General features: G+C 39.8%; 1 protein-coding gene across 5 annotated transcripts in view; it reads right to left on the reverse strand.

The window, feature by feature from the left end:
- Positions 1-18,112, reverse strand: part of ITPR1 (inositol 1,4,5-trisphosphate receptor type 1) — a 244,803-nt gene that overhangs the window by 45,440 nt on the left and 181,251 nt on the right. For all 5 annotated transcript variants that reach the window (XM_039546362.1, XM_039546365.1, XM_039546364.1 and 2 more), the window contains 8 exons: positions 16,949-17,129; positions 16,060-16,313; positions 8,907-9,107; positions 6,136-6,246; positions 4,475-4,570; positions 3,072-3,194; positions 1,721-1,825; positions 667-859 (listed from right to left, as the gene is read on the reverse strand). In XM_039546362.1, coding sequence (XP_039402296.1) covers positions 667-859; positions 1,721-1,825; positions 3,072-3,194; positions 4,475-4,570; positions 6,136-6,246; positions 8,907-9,107; positions 16,060-16,313; positions 16,949-17,129 — 1,264 coding nt within the window. The remainder of the gene's footprint in view (positions 1-666; positions 860-1,720; positions 1,826-3,071; positions 3,195-4,474; positions 4,571-6,135; positions 6,247-8,906; positions 9,108-16,059; positions 16,314-16,948; positions 17,130-18,112) is intronic.

An 18,112-nucleotide genomic window follows, 5' to 3' on the forward strand; every position in this document is an offset into this window, starting at 1 on the left:
GTTTGGGTCTCTCTGGAGCTCCAGACAGACCGTGATAGTTTACGGTTGTACAACTTATTCTGCAAACAATTCCACTGCCTATGCAATTCTACATTTCCTATAGTAAGCATAGAGAGCAACATATTTCATTTAGAGGGGCACTCTGGAGCACTCTAAGCAAGTGCATTAATAACTAGAGTCCAGGAGGGCAACATTTGACAACAGATACCACAGTTATTCCCAGCACATTGATAGGAAATAACTGCATTCTCTCTGATACTGACAGTGTCATTGTTGGCAAATGCTGACTTTTTAATGGTGACAACTGTACAAGAGCCTCAGACAGAAATGCATGTTTGTTTTAAATAATCCGAATAGAAATATTAGTTTAGAATTTTAAAATGTTGAGGAAGAAAACAGATTATGTTCTAGTCTTGTATGAAAATCACATAGTAAAACTAACCTCAGTGCAACTGTGGAATAGCTCTACTTGAGAATACTTGCTTTTTAACATTTTTTTTTAAAGCACTATTGAGTCGCAACATGTTACAGCGTAGAAGAGCTGGGTATTTCAAATACAATTCAGTGTCACTACCGCACTGGGGAAATCAAGATTTAGTATTCTGAAGACCTTTATTATAAAACACAACTTTTCTTCAGCCTGAGATGTTAGTATTTCCAACCTACCTCTCAATTTCTTTTGCCAGTTCATTTCATTGAAGAGGTCTTCTGATCTCAAGAAGAAATCATTGATCTTACTGCCCTGTTCATCTCTTTCTGTGGTGTAGTATATCCGTAGTTTAGATTCCTTGGTGAGGAATTCACATATACTTGGCACAGGGAAGACTATTTGCTCCATTGTACGGTCCAATCTAACAATCTAGACAATACAGATTTTTGAATATGCAGAGTTGTTTTTTGTGCATTGTTTCAAAATAATGGGAATGTGGTAATATCAGATACTTTTTAAATGTACTGAAATTCTGCAATTTAAATATCAAAACTATTGGATCAGTGGTTTATCAGAACATTATGACAGTAATTTACTGCTTACTTTCCATTGACCTTGCATTACAATATCTTTTATACTCTTAACATGGCATTACTGTTCTAAGCTAGGATTTTTAGAAGATCTAAAGGAGCTAAGTACTCATCTCCTTTTGAATTTCAATGGAATTTGGGTGTCTAACTTAGTCACCATAGAAAATACTAACACACTCACACTGTACAAGCAAAATCAACTACTTTTTTATATATAGGAGCTACTTTTGAACACAAGCTTCTAAAAATCACCCCATGACATCCAGTTAAGTTTTCAAAAACACTCTAGTTTGGCTTAATGCCTGTCAAATCTCATTTCGTAGGAAAAAAGTATTATAAACATGCTCTAATTTTCCCTATGGATTCAGTGATAGTATTGGCCAAACCATATTCTCTTGATTCAAGTTGCACTTCAATTTGCAAGTGGGCTTCTCTGTAGTTCTGCTATAAAACTGAGCCAGAGTCCACTCAGACAGTTCGAAAATAGTTCCCCTGGAAGAAGCAGGAAAAAAGCCCTACACCCACATGAAAGACAGAATAATCCACACTTAGGTAGCTAGTTTAAGACAAGCACCGGAATCAAAAAGCACTTAACAGAGAAACTGTTTTAAGGGGAGTCTTCCTCCCAGGAAAGTGATTCTTTGCATCCTTAGGAACACTCAATGCAGCATGAACTGGCATTTACTATTTCCTTCTTTACCTCAATCTGTGCTGTGTGCTTGGCATAGAACTCCAGAGCTTCGTCTCCTTCTATCTGACCTCCAGGCTTCAGCATGTTCTGCAGCTCTTTGTTATGACGAGCCAACTAAAATAAAGGAAGGCAAAGGGAGTGGAAGACACAAGATGTCTCTCTTTAACATTAATTTCTAATTTTTGGTGGAAAAAAGGAACAGGACACAGTCAGCTGCTAAGAAGAGAGCAAAGTTGGCAGAAGGTTTGTTATATTTCAACCAGGCACCATTTAGATCTATTTTGGGAGATAGAGTTTGATAGAGATAGAGGAGTTGGCTTTTTTGTTTGATATCCATGCTGTATTCCTCCCTTCACAAGCTCTCTACTATCCTGTCTGACTTGAGAAAGGTTCTTTGGGGATTCTGGTACAATCCACCCTTCCACACACGTCAGCTCTCAAGATGTGTGCAGGTAGGACTCTAATAATTCAAGTACCTAAAGGAAGGATGGTGGAAGATTTTGCTTCTACCAATAGTAGTGGCATTAATAGCGAGACGGTACTACATAACTTTAAACTCAGACCATTTTAAAGGTAGCAGAATGGTGGTTTGATCTACTCTAACACTAACAAGAAATTCCTGCTGGGCATATCCAATATACTATGAGCTCTTGCTTACTCCTTCTGTGGTCTTGTATTGGTGTTTGGAAAGTACAACAGGATTAACAAATGTGTTTGGACCAGGCTCCAGTAGAGTGGATGGGAACACAGCAATACTGGATGGGACCACAGCAGAGACTAACCTGTGTAATATTTTTAAAGAAAATAACAAATTCAAGAATGTGGCCAAATTGTACCACCAGTTCAGATAGCGGTGGCTGTGGACATTAGAAGCAGGGATGGAATTCTACTGCCTGATTTAAATATTGTATCAGTGATGAGAATTTCATATGAGACATAAAACTAAAGCACTGGACATAAATGATAAATAAGTAAGACTTATTATCCCAGGGCCTTCAAGATCTTGAAACGTGCTATTGGGAATGTCATCAGTAAGGACAAAGAAGCTGGCAATTCCCCATCATAAAAGAACAAAGTCCTTAGCTGCTCCTCTCATTATTATACATGCACAGAATTTCCATTTTTGAATGTGTTAGGGTAAAGATTAGGTTTGACTCCCATTGGGAATTATGGGGATATAGAAAGAAGAGAAAAGGATACTGTGTTGAGTTCCACCATGCACCTCTCGAAGAAGAATTCTGTCCTAACTACAAAGACATCAGTTGGGAAATTAAAGCAAATCTTAAGAAAAACTAGATTACTTACTAATCTTCACTCTTGTACACATTAGACACTGCCATTGCTAGAAATGTAGTTATACCTGATGAGCTAGTATGTAAATGTTGTGCCCCACATTCCTAGGAGATGCTGCAAGATCTTCACCATTCTCTCCATCCTCAAACTCTACCTCACCTTGCATATATGCCTTCTTTATCACTTCCACCTAAGAAGAAAAAGCGAGAAAGCCACAGGAATCTGAGATTTAATAACAACTCCGATATTCAGCCAATAGCTCTCCATTCAGAAGTCCCACAGAAGTCAATGGAAGCTTTAATGGGCTGCAGGTTTAAAACAAATAAAAGGAAGTTCTTCACACAGCGCAAAGTCAACTTGTGGAACTCCTTGCCTGAGGAGGTTATGGAGGCTAGGACTATAACAGGGTTTAAATAACTATAACAGGGTCATAAATTCATGGAGGTTAAGTCCATTAATGGCTATTAGCCAGGATGGGTAAGGAATGATGTCCCTAGCCTCTGTTTGTCAGAGGGTGGTGATGGACTGCAGGAGAGAGATCACTTGATCATTGCCTGTTGGGTTCACTCCCTCTGGGGCACCTGGCATTGGCCACTGTTGGTAGATACTGGGCTGGATGGACCTTTGGTCCGACCCAGTATGGCCAAATACACATCCCATCACTCAGTGTGTGGCCATCAAGCATAAAGCAGGAAGCCAAGACTCGAAGCAGGAGACTGATGAACTCTGCTTTGTATCCTTAGACCCTCTCAATCTCTGAAGGGTAAATTAACTGCTCTAAAGGAATTTTAGATCTCCCCCCATTTTCATGTAATATATTCCAGCTGGCATCTGCTGTCAATTTTTGCCTACATCAGATCCATTTGACTCAATGGAAGGAAAACCAAAGTAAAAACTGAAACTTTATCCTCAACTCACCCCGTTGTTCCTGGATAATACAGTGCTCGCAGTATGTTGTGTTGTGCTCTGATCTAAAAGTTTCAACTGTACTTTGAATTTTCTGGCTTGTTTTTGTCTGTTAATATATAAACAGCCCTGGGAGATTGCTAGAGTTTACTGAGCGGCTTTTATACCATCATAAAATTGTAATTCTTTGACATTCTCTCAGTCAGATGGTTTACAGCAGTAAATTTCCTGGAATAAAAGATTCATATGGTCCTTCCCTTTCATTATACACTGGTGAAGCTATTGCTCTCTCTCCAGTAGTCAGTGTTGCCTCCTTAACCACTTCTGCTACTGGCAAACTACATGGGCCTGTGAACCAATAGCTATCCTTTCCATCAAATCCTGGAAAGCTCTTCCAAATTGCTAGTGACCCATGGCACAGACCACTTGTTACTGACCTATGGTACAAGATCTAAAGTTTGCCCTGTAATCTTAATCAACCACCTGCCACTACAATGGGTCCCTGCTATGCTTCCAAACTACTTTATGGATGTCTGATGCTTAGGAGTGGCATAAGGAACTTACCAGTTCTTTTGGTCTCATATTGTAAAGTATTCTCTCCGCGTTCTCGCTGTCATGCCTGCTCTCCATGATTGCCAACAGCAATTTGGAGGCATTGTTCTGGTGGAAGGAAAGAAGAAAAACGCCAGTCACTGTCAGGTGACAAAAAAACTCAGCAAAAGCCACCTGAACTCTAAAATAGAGTCCTTTGAGTCCAGCATCCAGTAAGGTCAACAGCACCCATACAGCTAAAACCTGCCCAACACAGAATATTGACAGTACTCGCTGTGAAGAGAAGTCAAATGAACTCAGTAAAGCTTTTGGCTTCAGTTTCCTAATATTTTTAGAACTGCAGAGTTGTTTTCTTTTAAAGTGACTGTAGCATTAGTAGATTTTACTACTCATGAGCACTGGCCTCGCATTTAGTCAAGATGCTGTAGGGCAGTATTTCTCAAACTGGGGCCGCCGCTTGTGTAGGGAAAGCCCCTGGCGGGCCAAGCCAGTTTGTTTACCTGCCCCGTCCACAGGTTCGGCCGATTGTGGCTCCCACTGGATGCGGTTTGCTGCTCCAGGCCAATGCGTGGCCACCGCTTCCAGCGCTCCCATTGGTTTGGTGCAGCGAACCATGGCCAGTGGGAGCCACAATCATGCCGCTTCCAGCAGCCCCATTGGTCTGGAGCAGCGAACCGCAGCCAGTGGGAGCCACGATCGGCCGGACCTGAGGACAGGGCAGGTAAACAAACCGGCCTGGTCCGCCAGGGGCTTTACCTACATAAGCGGCGGCCCCAGTTTGAGAAACACTGTTGTAAGTTAAGACAAAAGACAACCAGATTGAAGATTAGATCTACTTTACTGCTTTTTAACTGAAAATCATTCTGAAACCCGGTCATGCCAAGTGATACAGGGAGGAAATAAGAAAACACCACAAGGCAGACTACTTGAATATGAACAATAAGACTCAAATCCATCACAGTTGATATTAAAAAAACAACATGGCAATAAAGGTATTTAAATTTTAAAGAATGATGTAAACTGATTCTAAATTTCAAGTCTTTTTTATTTAGAAGAAGGAGGAAACCCATGGTACCCATAATAATGCTTGAGTCCACAAAGCAAAGAACTAGAAATAGCATTATAAACGAGGGACCAGAAGTAAAACAGGAAATATTGCAGAAACGTGTTGAAGTAGAGCTACTGTGTATCTATACCAGCTTTAAGGTAACTTCATAGCACACTTTGATCCAATAGGAGTTCTTAATTATTTCAGCATTAAGTCGGAACTGCCTATGAATAACATTGAATAATTCTTGATCATGAGACTGTAAGTACCAATATAAACTTGTATCAATAGGAACAAAGCAGTAGGAACCTAAATATGTAGCAGGGGAATGGCATTTTCCTTATACCTGTGGCAGTCTGACAGAAAGTTAGTATGGTATTTATCAACAGTATTGTATTTCTAATATGGGAATTAGCTTCGGCTCTCTCGACTGGGAAAACATTTTTCAGATTTAGGGGGTTTATATTGGACATTGCACTGGTATTACTGCAAGGGTTAAACAAACATCTGTCTCTTAAAACTCATCTTTTATATTTTTTTCATTCAAAACCCCATCTGGCTTCAGCTACAGGCTCTTGCTTCATCCCATTGGCAACGTACAGCTCATTGTAAAGTATCCACTTGCCTTCAGTTCTAATACAAGGTCCATCCTCTTTTTCCCCAAAGGGTTGATGTCATTGAGAATTAATGCTGTGATGATATCAATACCGTTGGATTCATGAGTAGCAATGCAGTTCTGTGCAGAGAAAATCATCATTGTAAACCACAGTGAAAAGTAACCTAGCTAAACAACAATTTTAAACTCAGTTTACCCAACTATCCCTAACCAAAGAAAAGAGTCACCTTTTTCTCATCTCCCCTCAGACAGGTCAGATGGATGAATGGAATTTTTCAATTCAGTAAATGGTTCAATATAAAAGGTTAAAAATATCTGGCTTCAAATGTGACTACGATCATCTGTGTGATGACCTACCAAAAATGACTGAGAAAAAGCCCCTCAGCATAGCACCTGATAAACTAACAGCCAACAAGCACACTTTGGCATGAACACAGAGCTTACTGCTAAGGGAGAATACACTGTTTTAATAAAGGTATGGGAGGTTTATTTTCTTTTTAAACCCCCATATGCCAAGTTCTTTTCAAACAGCTAATATATGTTTCCATAATTTCTAGGCTTGGTCTTAAAATGTTGTGCATCTTACTCATACAGATTTTTAAACTTGGCAACCTGCTTGCTGGATTCACAATTTTGAATCTGTTTTGGTGTTTATTTCCAGTTGCGAAGATGTACAAAGATAATTATTCCACCTAATATGCAGCCTGTTCTGCAGAGATATATTTTCCTATTATGATTAACTTACATGTAGAGCTCCATGAATGCTTTCCCATAGCTGCAATTTTGTTTTATTGTTGAATTATCCCTCAGTATGTTTTGTTTAGCTTTACTGTGAATTACATTTATGTGCACAAAAATGATATAGTATATTATTAAAGTGACAGCCTTCCACTTAATCATGGTCAATTCAGCTTCTATTTTTAATGGCCTTTTACATATGTTAATGAAAAGAGAATAAGTAGTATCCGGTAGTACTGAACAAAAGCATATTCATTAAACTACCCCCTGCTATGCTCTCAGCATAGCTGCAATTATCCATCCATTATTTTAATAGCATACAGTGCACAGGTTTCCTTGAAGGAAAATATTTAAAAGACCATATTTCTTTCCTATACAGTTTGAGATGGCATATACATCCTGATGGATCATTCTGCACTGTGCAGACAAGAGGCTTCAATAAGATTTAAATTGGAAAAGGAAGCAGACATCCACATTTGTATATACAGATCTTGTTTTCTAAGCTGGTCGAATCCACAGCTGGACAACTGGTCTGGTATAATATGACACCCTGCACTGTACGTTTTGTTGGCAATGTGTATTTAACAAGCACTAGTTGTTAGTGCATACTACAGAGCTGCTGGGGTTTGAAACATTTTGCCTTCCCTGGCTAACACAGTCAGCATCCACTTACAGCAGCTATCCATTTAGCATGGATAAATCCAGACATTTACCCCTTATCCTGTTCACTGAAACTGTTAACAAGAACCATGTTTAGATCAGGGTGAGGGACAGGGCTGCTTTGTAGCTTGGTTTTAAAACACAGTTGTACCATATATAAGGATGTTGATATCCAGGTGGTAAACTGGAGTAGCAGAGCTATGAGATATATTTATCATTCACTTTTGACTAAGTCACCTATCCTCTGCCCACTAACGTGTGCCCCTGGAACGCATTTTATTATTTCTGTCCCTAAGTAGCTTCAAACACCTGCTATTTAAGCAAACAAAATCAAGCTACCAGAGAAATCTTTCCTTCTCCTCCTTCACCCAAAATTATCTTAACTCAGAGGTATCGGACGAGCAAGGTTTGGTCCTGGGTCATGAATTTTTTTTTTTAATTTATTTTTAACTGTGATGGGATGACTGGCATAACTCACTTGTGGCTTCACCACTCATATACAATGAGACCATTAAAAACCTCTACACCATACCACAGTTATATCATATTCCTGATTTACTGTTGTTCCCTGTCCATATGATACTGGTATTAGTCAGTACCATGTTTAAACATTATTTTAACACACTTTCACAGAGTTTAAAGAGGGCTTCACTTATCACCCTGCCAGATGTTTGTCTAGAGCTTTACCTCATCTATTACCTGTGTATATGTAATGCGAGTATAATGAGGCCATGTGTCAGTGAGGAAGAACCTAGGACACACACAAGCCATTAGACAGCAGTATAGTAGTAGCAAGCACTTCTCTTCAGCCAATAGAGTGGGACATAGCACAGTTAGGCAGCTCGTCACACACACCTCCTGTCACAGAACACCTCTGAAGTCCACAGGAGTTCAAATCCTCAAATGGTTACTATTTCCACAACAACTCTACTGCTCATCAGTGGGGATAAACCCAGGACTTGTAGCACCAAAGCACAAGCCTCTCCCCCACTTGTGCTGGAGGACACCAGCTTTCTTTCCCCACAATCTGTGATAGGCTTTTGCTACACCAGCAGCTTGGCTAGGAAAGGATTCAGGTTGCCCAGTTTGCCTAAATATCCTATATAAGGCAACACAAATCCTAATCTACTACAAGGATGCTGAGTTTTATTTTTATTTTATTCCTAGGGAGGAGGAGAAGACAGTGAGCCCTGTACATAGAGAAATAAATCTTGATAAGATCATACAGTTAAATATCACCATGGTCAGGAGAGCAATATGAATGCCATCACAATGGAATTTATAGCCCATGTAATGGATTTGGGGGGGCCTACATGCAGCAGCACAAACATCACATGCGTGTGGAGGATGGGTCATTCTTTCTATGGCTGTGGCCACATTACCTGGTTTTCATGGCACGGTCCCTGACAGTACTCGGTCAAACTTTCCAGTGTCTGGTTGATCAGTGCTACATTTTTCTCATTTATATACAGACCAAGAAGCCCCAGTCCTCCAGTCGTGCTTCCACAGATACAGTCCAGAAACTGCAGTGTCTCACACACCAAGTTATAGTTAGTTTTGTTGTTTTGACAGCGTAGGAAGTTCTGTAGTTAAGTGTCAAAGACAAACAACAACATAGAAAATGAACTTTAGAGTGTAAACAACAACATAGAAAATGAACTTTAGAGTGTAATATTTGACTAGATTCATTGGATTTAAGTTTACACTTTGTGATGTTAGTGCTAATTTTTAGTATGGTTGCATAACAGAAATGCCTCGGGAAAAAAATATGTTTTAGGATTTAAAGAAAGCTTTATTTCTTGTACAATTGTTGTAAAACTTTTTTCACTTTCTTTGAATGCACTGCTCTCGTTCACACTCTCTCTCATGGCCTGCTGGCAACAGAGTAATGTGCGTTATGTGCTAGAAGAGAATACAGAATGTGGGATACACTTGATTCTATGGACCATACAAATCTAAGAAAACTGGCATTCATATTCATATTTCCCCCCAACAATCAGAGAAGAATGTCTCTCCACACAAAAGACCTTCCACTGAAGTGGAGAGAAAGCAATTCTCTAGTTCTGGGTTTCATATCACCATATGCAAGTGTCAAAGAGACACCTGACTGCATCTCCTGGAGAAAGGCAACTTCAAATATAATTTTCTCAGTTCCACTTCTTCCAATGTAATTATAGCTTGAAACTGTTGATTAGGAACAGTTCTTGCAATAACATGTCACATTTAACAGCATGGGTTAAATATGCTTGATCTTTTATGTATTCCAAGGCTTCCCCCTTGGAAATACTTGATTGAAGAGGACCAATTACTGAAAAATAATTTCCCAGTGACTCAATACTATTTGTCAGTACATTCCCAGTGGCATTCTGTAAAGAGGAACTGACAACCCCACTGTTTTTTCCTATAAGTTTCAGCATGACACTTCCATCTAGCCTGCTTCTAATGAGTTATACAAAACTTGACTTCAAAGGCCAATCTCCACACACGCCACCCTTCCTCCCCCCCCCAAAAAAATAAAAAAAGGGTATTAGAGGAACAGAACGTATTGGACTTTGGAACAGGCAAGGTCTCTTTCCTACAAGTTTGCAAAGCACCGTTGCTAACTGACTGCTTCTAGTGATTGTCCAATGACTTTTTTCTTTTTAAGGCAAAGAGACTGAGATGTTGCCAGATTCAACAGAAGGCTAAACTAAAAAGGCAAGCACTGTAGATGAATGAGGATTAAAAGTGACAATGATTCAGTGTATTCACCTGATTGCTCACTTAGTATCTTGACTTTTGATTAGTTTTCCAGGCAGTGAAAAAAGGTTGGAGGCTACAGAGATCAGAGCTTCCAAAAAAAGCTCTGAAACAAATACTTCCACTGGCAGGAAAAATCTCTCAGTGGAAAGGGATTTAAACCTTCCATTTTGTAGAAGCTGGATTATTAATAGCATTAGAATGTCTCTACAGGATTTTTAGCCCAGAGACAGCAAGAGTACTAGGAACAGAAGAGAAAACAATATATGATTATATAGGTTGAATGCAAACTTATGGAAGACTAAACTCCTATGGCCATAGTGGAATATTGCCTGGTCAAGAAATCTCAGTCAATCTATAGGCCAAGGTCTTTAACCTACGAGCTAAAATAGGTGGCAGAATACAAGAAGTGGGGGACACAACATCTTTGCTAACCCAAGAGTTAACAGTAACTGTCAGATGGTAAGGATGAGACTGGGACCCCCTTCCCCCCCGAAAAAAAATCTTCCTGTCAGGCTACCTGAAGATATGGACAGCAAAGATCTGGTCGTCTTCAGAGACATGGATCCAAATCACCTTAAAAAGTTACTCATGAGCAATGGTTCTCAAACTTTTGTACTGGTGACCACTTTCACATAGCAAGCCTCTGAGTGTGACCCCCCTTACAAATTAAAAACACTTGTTTATATATTTAACACCATTATAAATGATGGAGGCAAAGCGGGGTTTGGGATGGAGGCTGACAGCTCGCAACCCCCTGAGGGGTCCCGACCCCGAGCTTGAGAACCCCTGCTCATGAGCATTTAACACAAATGAGCCCACTACTTCGTCCATGGCAGGAAGCCAAAAGCCAAAATAATTAGCTCCCACAACTACTGAGGCCAGCAGGGAATGCTGCAAGCCATGGAGAAGATGGGCACCTTTAAATATTAGAAGAGGGGATTTCTGTGTTCCTTTGGGAATTCAACAGGAACAGGACCTTGTTTTTTCCAGCTCACCCCTCATCACCCCTCTCCCAGAACTAACCATTGAAGGTTTACCTAGTTCTGCAACTGGATGCTTAGACTGAATTGATTTTATGACACACTTTATGCAGTACCATATACACCAGTTTTGGGACGGATATCTACATAGAGATGGGTAGTTGCAATGTGGATTGGCTAAGCTGTGTCTGTATGGAATTGCCTCCGAAAGTCTCATAAATGTATACCAGGATGTCAGAGATCTTGTTTGTAAATACAGACCTCTTAATCAAGATGGGACCTGACCTGGAGAAAGTATTAACAGTAAAAAAGCCAAGTTCAGCTATTTTCAGAGTATTGCATTGAGAATTATTCCCTCTGAGCTAGGATGAATAAAGCCTGTTGCACACTGAAGGCTTGGAAGGCACCATATAAAAGAAGAGAAGTTTTGAAGCTTCCAAATTTAGGGCAATATCCAGGATGTTTGTGTACACACAGCATCTGATCTCTGAAGGACAAACTTCATAATGGGAAAATACAGAAGGAAAAAGACTATTCCTAGGAAAGACACCTTTTGAAATGATCAGAGTCTTCTCTGCTAGCAATCAGATATGACAGTCACAGTTCTTCATATGATACTTACGACCGCTTTCAGTCTATCAAATAAAAGTTAATCCTAATATACATCTACTGCTTAAAGAATGAAATAGCTAAAGTGCCTCTGTGATAAATGAAGGGGGTGGGTAGCTCCCTTTTATGGACCCACCCAGCCAGTTAGCTATAAAATCCCTCTTGGCAGCTGTTCTCTACTTGCTTGACCTGTAAAGGGTTAAAAAGTCTAACTGCATGCATAGGTAAAAGGAAGTGAGTGGGCACCTGACCAAATGAGCCAATGGGAAGGCTAGAACTTTTTAAAATTGAAACAAGACTCCCCTTTTGTCTGTCTGTGGTTGTTTTTCCAGAGATGAGTGACAGGGCTGGAACTATGCTGTAAGAGCTGGCGCCAGGTCCAAAAAAATCATCAAATCGTAGCTAGAAACTCCTCATTTGAAACCCCAGATTAGATTACAAAATGTTTAGGAAGACGCGATTAGCTTTCTCTCTTTTATTTCTTTATGGCTTGTGGACTCCACTGTGCTAACCCCTGGTGCTTTTGCTTTGCTTGTAATCTGGACCTCAAGAAAACCATTCTTGATGCTTAATTATTATATTTGCTCTTTTTAAATCTAGCAATAGCTTAAGTTCCAGATGTATTTTCTTTCTTTTTGTTTTTAATAAAATTTACCTTTTTTGAGAACAGGATTGGGTTTTTGTGTCCTAAGAGGCTGTGCATCCGTTGTTTAATTAGCTGGTGGCAACAGCTGATTTCCTTTGTTTTCTTTCTCAGCATGTGTGTGTGAGTGTGAGTGTGAGAGAGAGAGAGGGCTTGAGGGTACCCCACAGGGAGGAATTCCCAAGTGCACCTTCCTGGGTTCAACGGGGTTTTATTTGCACTTGGGTGGTGGCAGTGTCTACCCATCCAAGGTCAGAGAGAAGCTGTAACCTTGGGAGTTTAATACCAGCCTGGAGTGGCCAGTATTAATTTTTAGAATCCTTGCAGGCCCCACCTTCTGCACTCAAAGTGCCAGAGAGGGGAAATCAGCCTGGACAGCCTCCTAGATATGCTCTAGGAATTACTTAGGGGAAGTTCGATGACCTGTCTTATATAGATCAGACTAGACGATCACAATGGTGCCTTATTGCTTTTGGAACCTATGAATCTATATGCTGTCGTAATGTCTTATGCAAATTTATTGCATTACTATCCTGCAGCATGTGTAACTTATACGGAATAGTCAGTTCCTATGGTATGCCTCCTACGATTAGGAATGAGTAAGAAAATAAGGATATTTGGGGGGACGTTACAATTATTCCTGCTTTTTGTGAAAAAGCAACATTCAATCTATGGACTCAAACCCTCTCGGAGTGTGGCTCTCCAGAGAAAACAATTAATGCAATATTTAAATCTCACAGGAGAGAACCACCTGACTTGATAACAGCAAAATGGATAGAGGTAATACTAGATTTCTCTCAAAATGATGATGTTTCTAAACCAATGCGCTGAAATCTAAAGATTGTATATGATAAGATCAGCCTGTCTGCACAGAAGTGAGGGATTCTTCCCTCTCCTTAATAGGCCACCACTGCTGGTGATCTTCACTTTTGAGAGCATGACCATTTCTTCTGTTTATAGTCAGAAGTTCCCTGAATGATGTTTTGTTTATATTGTCACTGTGTTCATTTTATGAAAGTAATTATAAGTAGCAGTTTTATGCAGGATGAGAAAATATAGAAAGATATATGAAGGAAATTCCACTGACTTACATCTCCCCTCCATAATGCAGGCCATGCTAATTGTAACCAGCATGTTATATAACCTTTCAATAAAGAATCCTTACCAAAAAAAAAAAAGAGGGTGTGAGTGTGATGGCATGGCTTAATAGAGGACACTTCCGATACAGGGATAGGGGAAATAGTTAAAACATCTTTACATTTTCAACTTCAGCAAAAATATACAAAATTAACAGATGCACAGGATACAGCAGGGACTCCTCACTTTTGAGCTACCCTTATAATAAAATTGAAAGATAGTCTTGATCTTGAGCCAAAGACAGATTACAGTCTGCCTCCAGTCAGCTCAGCAATTCAAAGCTATTCCAACTTTGTTTAAACGGCAGAGCTCTTACCATGAGCTCAGTGATATACCAAAAAGAACTGGTCTAATTGGAAATCTAGAGTAAATCTTAGAAGTGCGTCAATAACTTTTGAGTGCAGAAAGAAAAATGGAGAGAAATGAGAAGTAATCCATAGCATGCCACAGGCAACCAAGTCCTGCGGGGTCTTAAATGGATAGCAAGGCCATGTTAAACATATAGTCAATTAATAGTTCCTCCCTCATTGTTGTGAATGGAACACTACAGATGGATTCAATAGATGCACCTTCAAGAGCGTACAAGTGGAAGAGACTAAATATGGACAATTTGGTACAATCTGCAATTTTATTTCCCAAACCATGAGTAGACTGATAAGTGACTGAGCAGCGATGGGATCCCATAGATCATTTTGCAAGGGTTTCCTCCTAATTTGAAGAACACACTCTTCTATAGAACCTTACAGCAACGCATTTTCTTAGGTCACAAAGGACAACAGCAGCAGCAATGACTTGCAAGTTCCTATATTTGCTCATCATTGACTCATTCACTTGTTAAGGGCTTGAAAAATGTTTGGTAGGTACCTGCTGGATGTAAAGCTGTAAGTATTAAAACTCAAAGGCCCCATACAAATTGATTTATGGAGGACACATGAAAGCCTTGTTACTATTCCTGTAAAGAGCCATCCAGTTGGCAATATTAGTAGGGAGTCATGTTACGGCATTCTGTCAATAGTCTATATTTGTGATAGTTCTTAAAGCAAGACCAGCATAAACTACCCCCTTGGGACCCTGGGAGAAAGGGGAGTATTGGGGCAGCTAAGTAGTAATACGATAATATTTGAAATAGTGCTTTTCTCACCTGTAATTTAATTCCCTCTCCTGTAGCAGAATGCAACTACCTGCTGCTCATGGAATTCAATTGTTCAGGATGGTGAGCAATGCAGGCAGCACCATCCAAAGTTTCTGCATTGGCTCACACTCAATTTCTCTTCTATAGCTTTCAGTGCCTAGTGGAAGACTGTAGCACAAAAGAGATCCTGTGTGTGGGCTAGATTATTACCCCATAAAACTGCCACCCTACTTATCCCCAAGGTTGCTAAAGGTAAGGAAATTGTTTTACAAGACAAAGCTGGAGTAGACTGGGGAAAAAAAAAATAAAGGAACAGCCTGGTTTATGTAGCCACCATAACTACAAAACGTTCAAGGATAGCAGATCACATCATAGGAATATTAACAAACAGATTTGATTTAAAATATTGCCAGCAACCAGGCATTCAAGTTCAATGGAATTGATTTGGCAGGTCTAAAAAGCACCCATGCAAGATTACTTACAGTTCTAGAATAGAGGACAATAATAATGCAATCAAGGCAATTATTCGTCCTTTATGAAGACAATTAGTATATACTATATCCTGACTTACATTCAAGTCTAAGCCACTAGTTGCAGCAATGCTGTACAAGAATCATGTTAATTACAGTCAGTCAGTCTGTAAACAAGAACCATCTCTCTGTAGGACTAGATGCACTAGATAAGATTCCTAACATACGCGTTTCAGACCCACTCCAGCAAATTACTCAATCACATGCTCAACTTTAAGCATGTGAATAATTCCATAGGAGTCAATGAGATTACTCAAATGCTGAAAATTAAGCACATGCTTGAGTAATTTGCTGGATCGGGGTTTCAACAGTCTAATTGCTCTCCCGGATGCGTATCTCCCCATTACATTTCTCCCGCCTCTCAAACAAAAAGACCAATAAACCCTGACCTAGAATCACTGCTTGCTCTGTTTAAATACATATTCTAAATTTTACATGAGATGTTTATTTTTTGGACCCAATTTCAAGACTGCTTTTCCTTAAACCAGTGAATGTTGGACACTAAGGGTTGGGGACAAGAAAGAGCCAGGGAGAGAAGAGAAAGTGCCTTCACGCCATATATGGTAGCCATAGACAGACTTCATTTCATCACAGTTTTTGTCAAGCAATCCACAAAACATCCTGTTCATTGGGATTTGAAAGAGATGAGGGCATGCCTGGTTCTCTTAGGTCAACTGACGCTGTACTGGGAAAGTGGCACAGATTAGAGAGGTTGATCTGATAGCAATGACTTAACTCTACATGCATATCTGCCTATGGTACCTGTAGATCCCGGTTGTGGTTTTCACAGAGTAGCTGTAAGAAACGGAGAATGGGCTGCATTATTGTAATCACAGCGCTCATCTCCAAGTCATCTTTGTTCTTGTCTGGTGCAGATTGTGGTCCATCCGCAGCTGAATAATGGTCATCAGGATCAGCTTCCCTCCTGTATGTATTATAAGCCTTTCTTGTAGCAGCAGAGGCCTCTAGCAACTGATCCCGGACTTCCTCTGTAATTTGTGTTGTGGGCTCTTTCACTAGAATACATGAGAAAGGAACATATGAAAGACCTTCCACCTAGTAATCTGAACAAAAGGATTAGGGAAAAAAAATCTATTCACACATTTCCTATTAAAGTTTCACACACAGACCAGCTAATCACCTTCATAACCTTTTCAACACGTATGTTTAGTACAATGAAAGAGGCTGGGTTTAGGATGATAGCATGTTACCCTTTTCAACAAAGTCACAGTGAAGTTTTTAATCCTTACATTAACCTAGTAGGGAACAGATCACAGGCACATAACACCATTAGGAGTTTCAGAAGAAGACCTGTTGTGTAAGAAGCTATTTCTCCAGTCCTGGGTTATTTTTAGAAAGTCACTGACCATAACCTACAGTCCAGGGTCATTACTATCGATCAGATTTAGGCAGCATCTCAGGCTAGACAAATTGGAAGAGTCCCATCTCAAATACATTTCATCATTTCAATAGTACAATCTCACAAATGGATGGAGAGAGAATGCTGCTCTTGAAATCCCAAGGCAGGATACCACTGAGCTCTTAACTTTGCTTTGTGGATCACAGCATTACTGCATCAATCACAAGGAGTTCAATAAATACAGTGCCTTGCTCCCATGTCACTTTTCAAAGCAAAGAATCGGAGATTTACCTCTTTTCCTAACTGGTGCATCTCTGTCTGAGTCCTCATCTTTCTTTTTATTTCCCAAGTCACTGGTGTTTACTGTGACTGTAGCCTTGATTTCTTGTTGTGCCACCTTCATGCGGTCATAGAAAACCTTAAAGAACTTTTCAGATTTCTTATCTTCTGTTAGTCGGCAGAAGAACGAATGCTACCAAAGAAATGGAACAAGTATATATTTCATACAGAGGCTTGAGTCAAGAAATTATTTCACCTGCCCTTATATCCAGTGCACTATGGATTGACGGACTAAAAATTTAATTAGCTTTCAGCACAGACAGAACTCTAGAGGAACGAAGACTAGAGTCCAAAAATGTGTCTCAGTTACATTAGCTTTGTCATTAATATTTCCAAATATACTTTTAAAGAAGGTAGTGCAATTGATCATGTTATCCCGGGTACATTTATATCATACACTTCTCCTTGTACCTTCCAGGTCAGCACAATGGAATATCTTTATACATATTTGGGTCTCAGCTCATCGAAGCCAAACATTAGCAATGAAATATACAGATAACACTGTCCTTCCTGCTCTCCCTGTAGAGTCAAAATGATCGTGGCTCATAGGTTTAACATTCAACACTAATCTCAGATCCCTAAAATGTACAAACAAGACAAAGGTTTCCCCCTCCCCCTAATTTGGAGTTTCTGTGCTTTGATCTGTCTGCTGCAGATTATATATATTCTTAATTCTCTCTCTAACATAGCTTTAGAAGCAACAAAAAAGCTCAAAGTATTAACCAGTTTTTAATATTTGTTGTTAATTTGTTTCTCTGTCCATACATGTAGAAAGACGAAATTTTTCCCTGAGACTGAGGAGAATGCAAATCATATACAGGTCACAAGGAGCCAACACAGTAAGCGATCAGACAATTTCTGATTAAACCAATATGCTGTTACATAAATCAGGATCAGAGCTTACGCACGACTGGAGGATGAACTTGTAAGTGGGTCACCTTAAGCAGAGTATTATGACATTAGTTAGCATTCTGTAGTGGCTCATGATCCAACAGCTTCCCATGATGAATAGGGATGAAGTCTGATTTATTGAAAAAAAAATTACGAATGAGAATGCCAATATATCTTGCATGCTGCTCTGAGAAACAGACTACACAAGGCAATCCTTGGAATGTC

Source organism: Mauremys reevesii, linkage group 7 (assembly GCF_016161935.1).
Source record: "Mauremys reevesii isolate NIE-2019 linkage group 7, ASM1616193v1, whole genome shotgun sequence".
NCBI lineage: Eukaryota > Metazoa > Chordata > Testudines > Geoemydidae > Mauremys > Mauremys reevesii.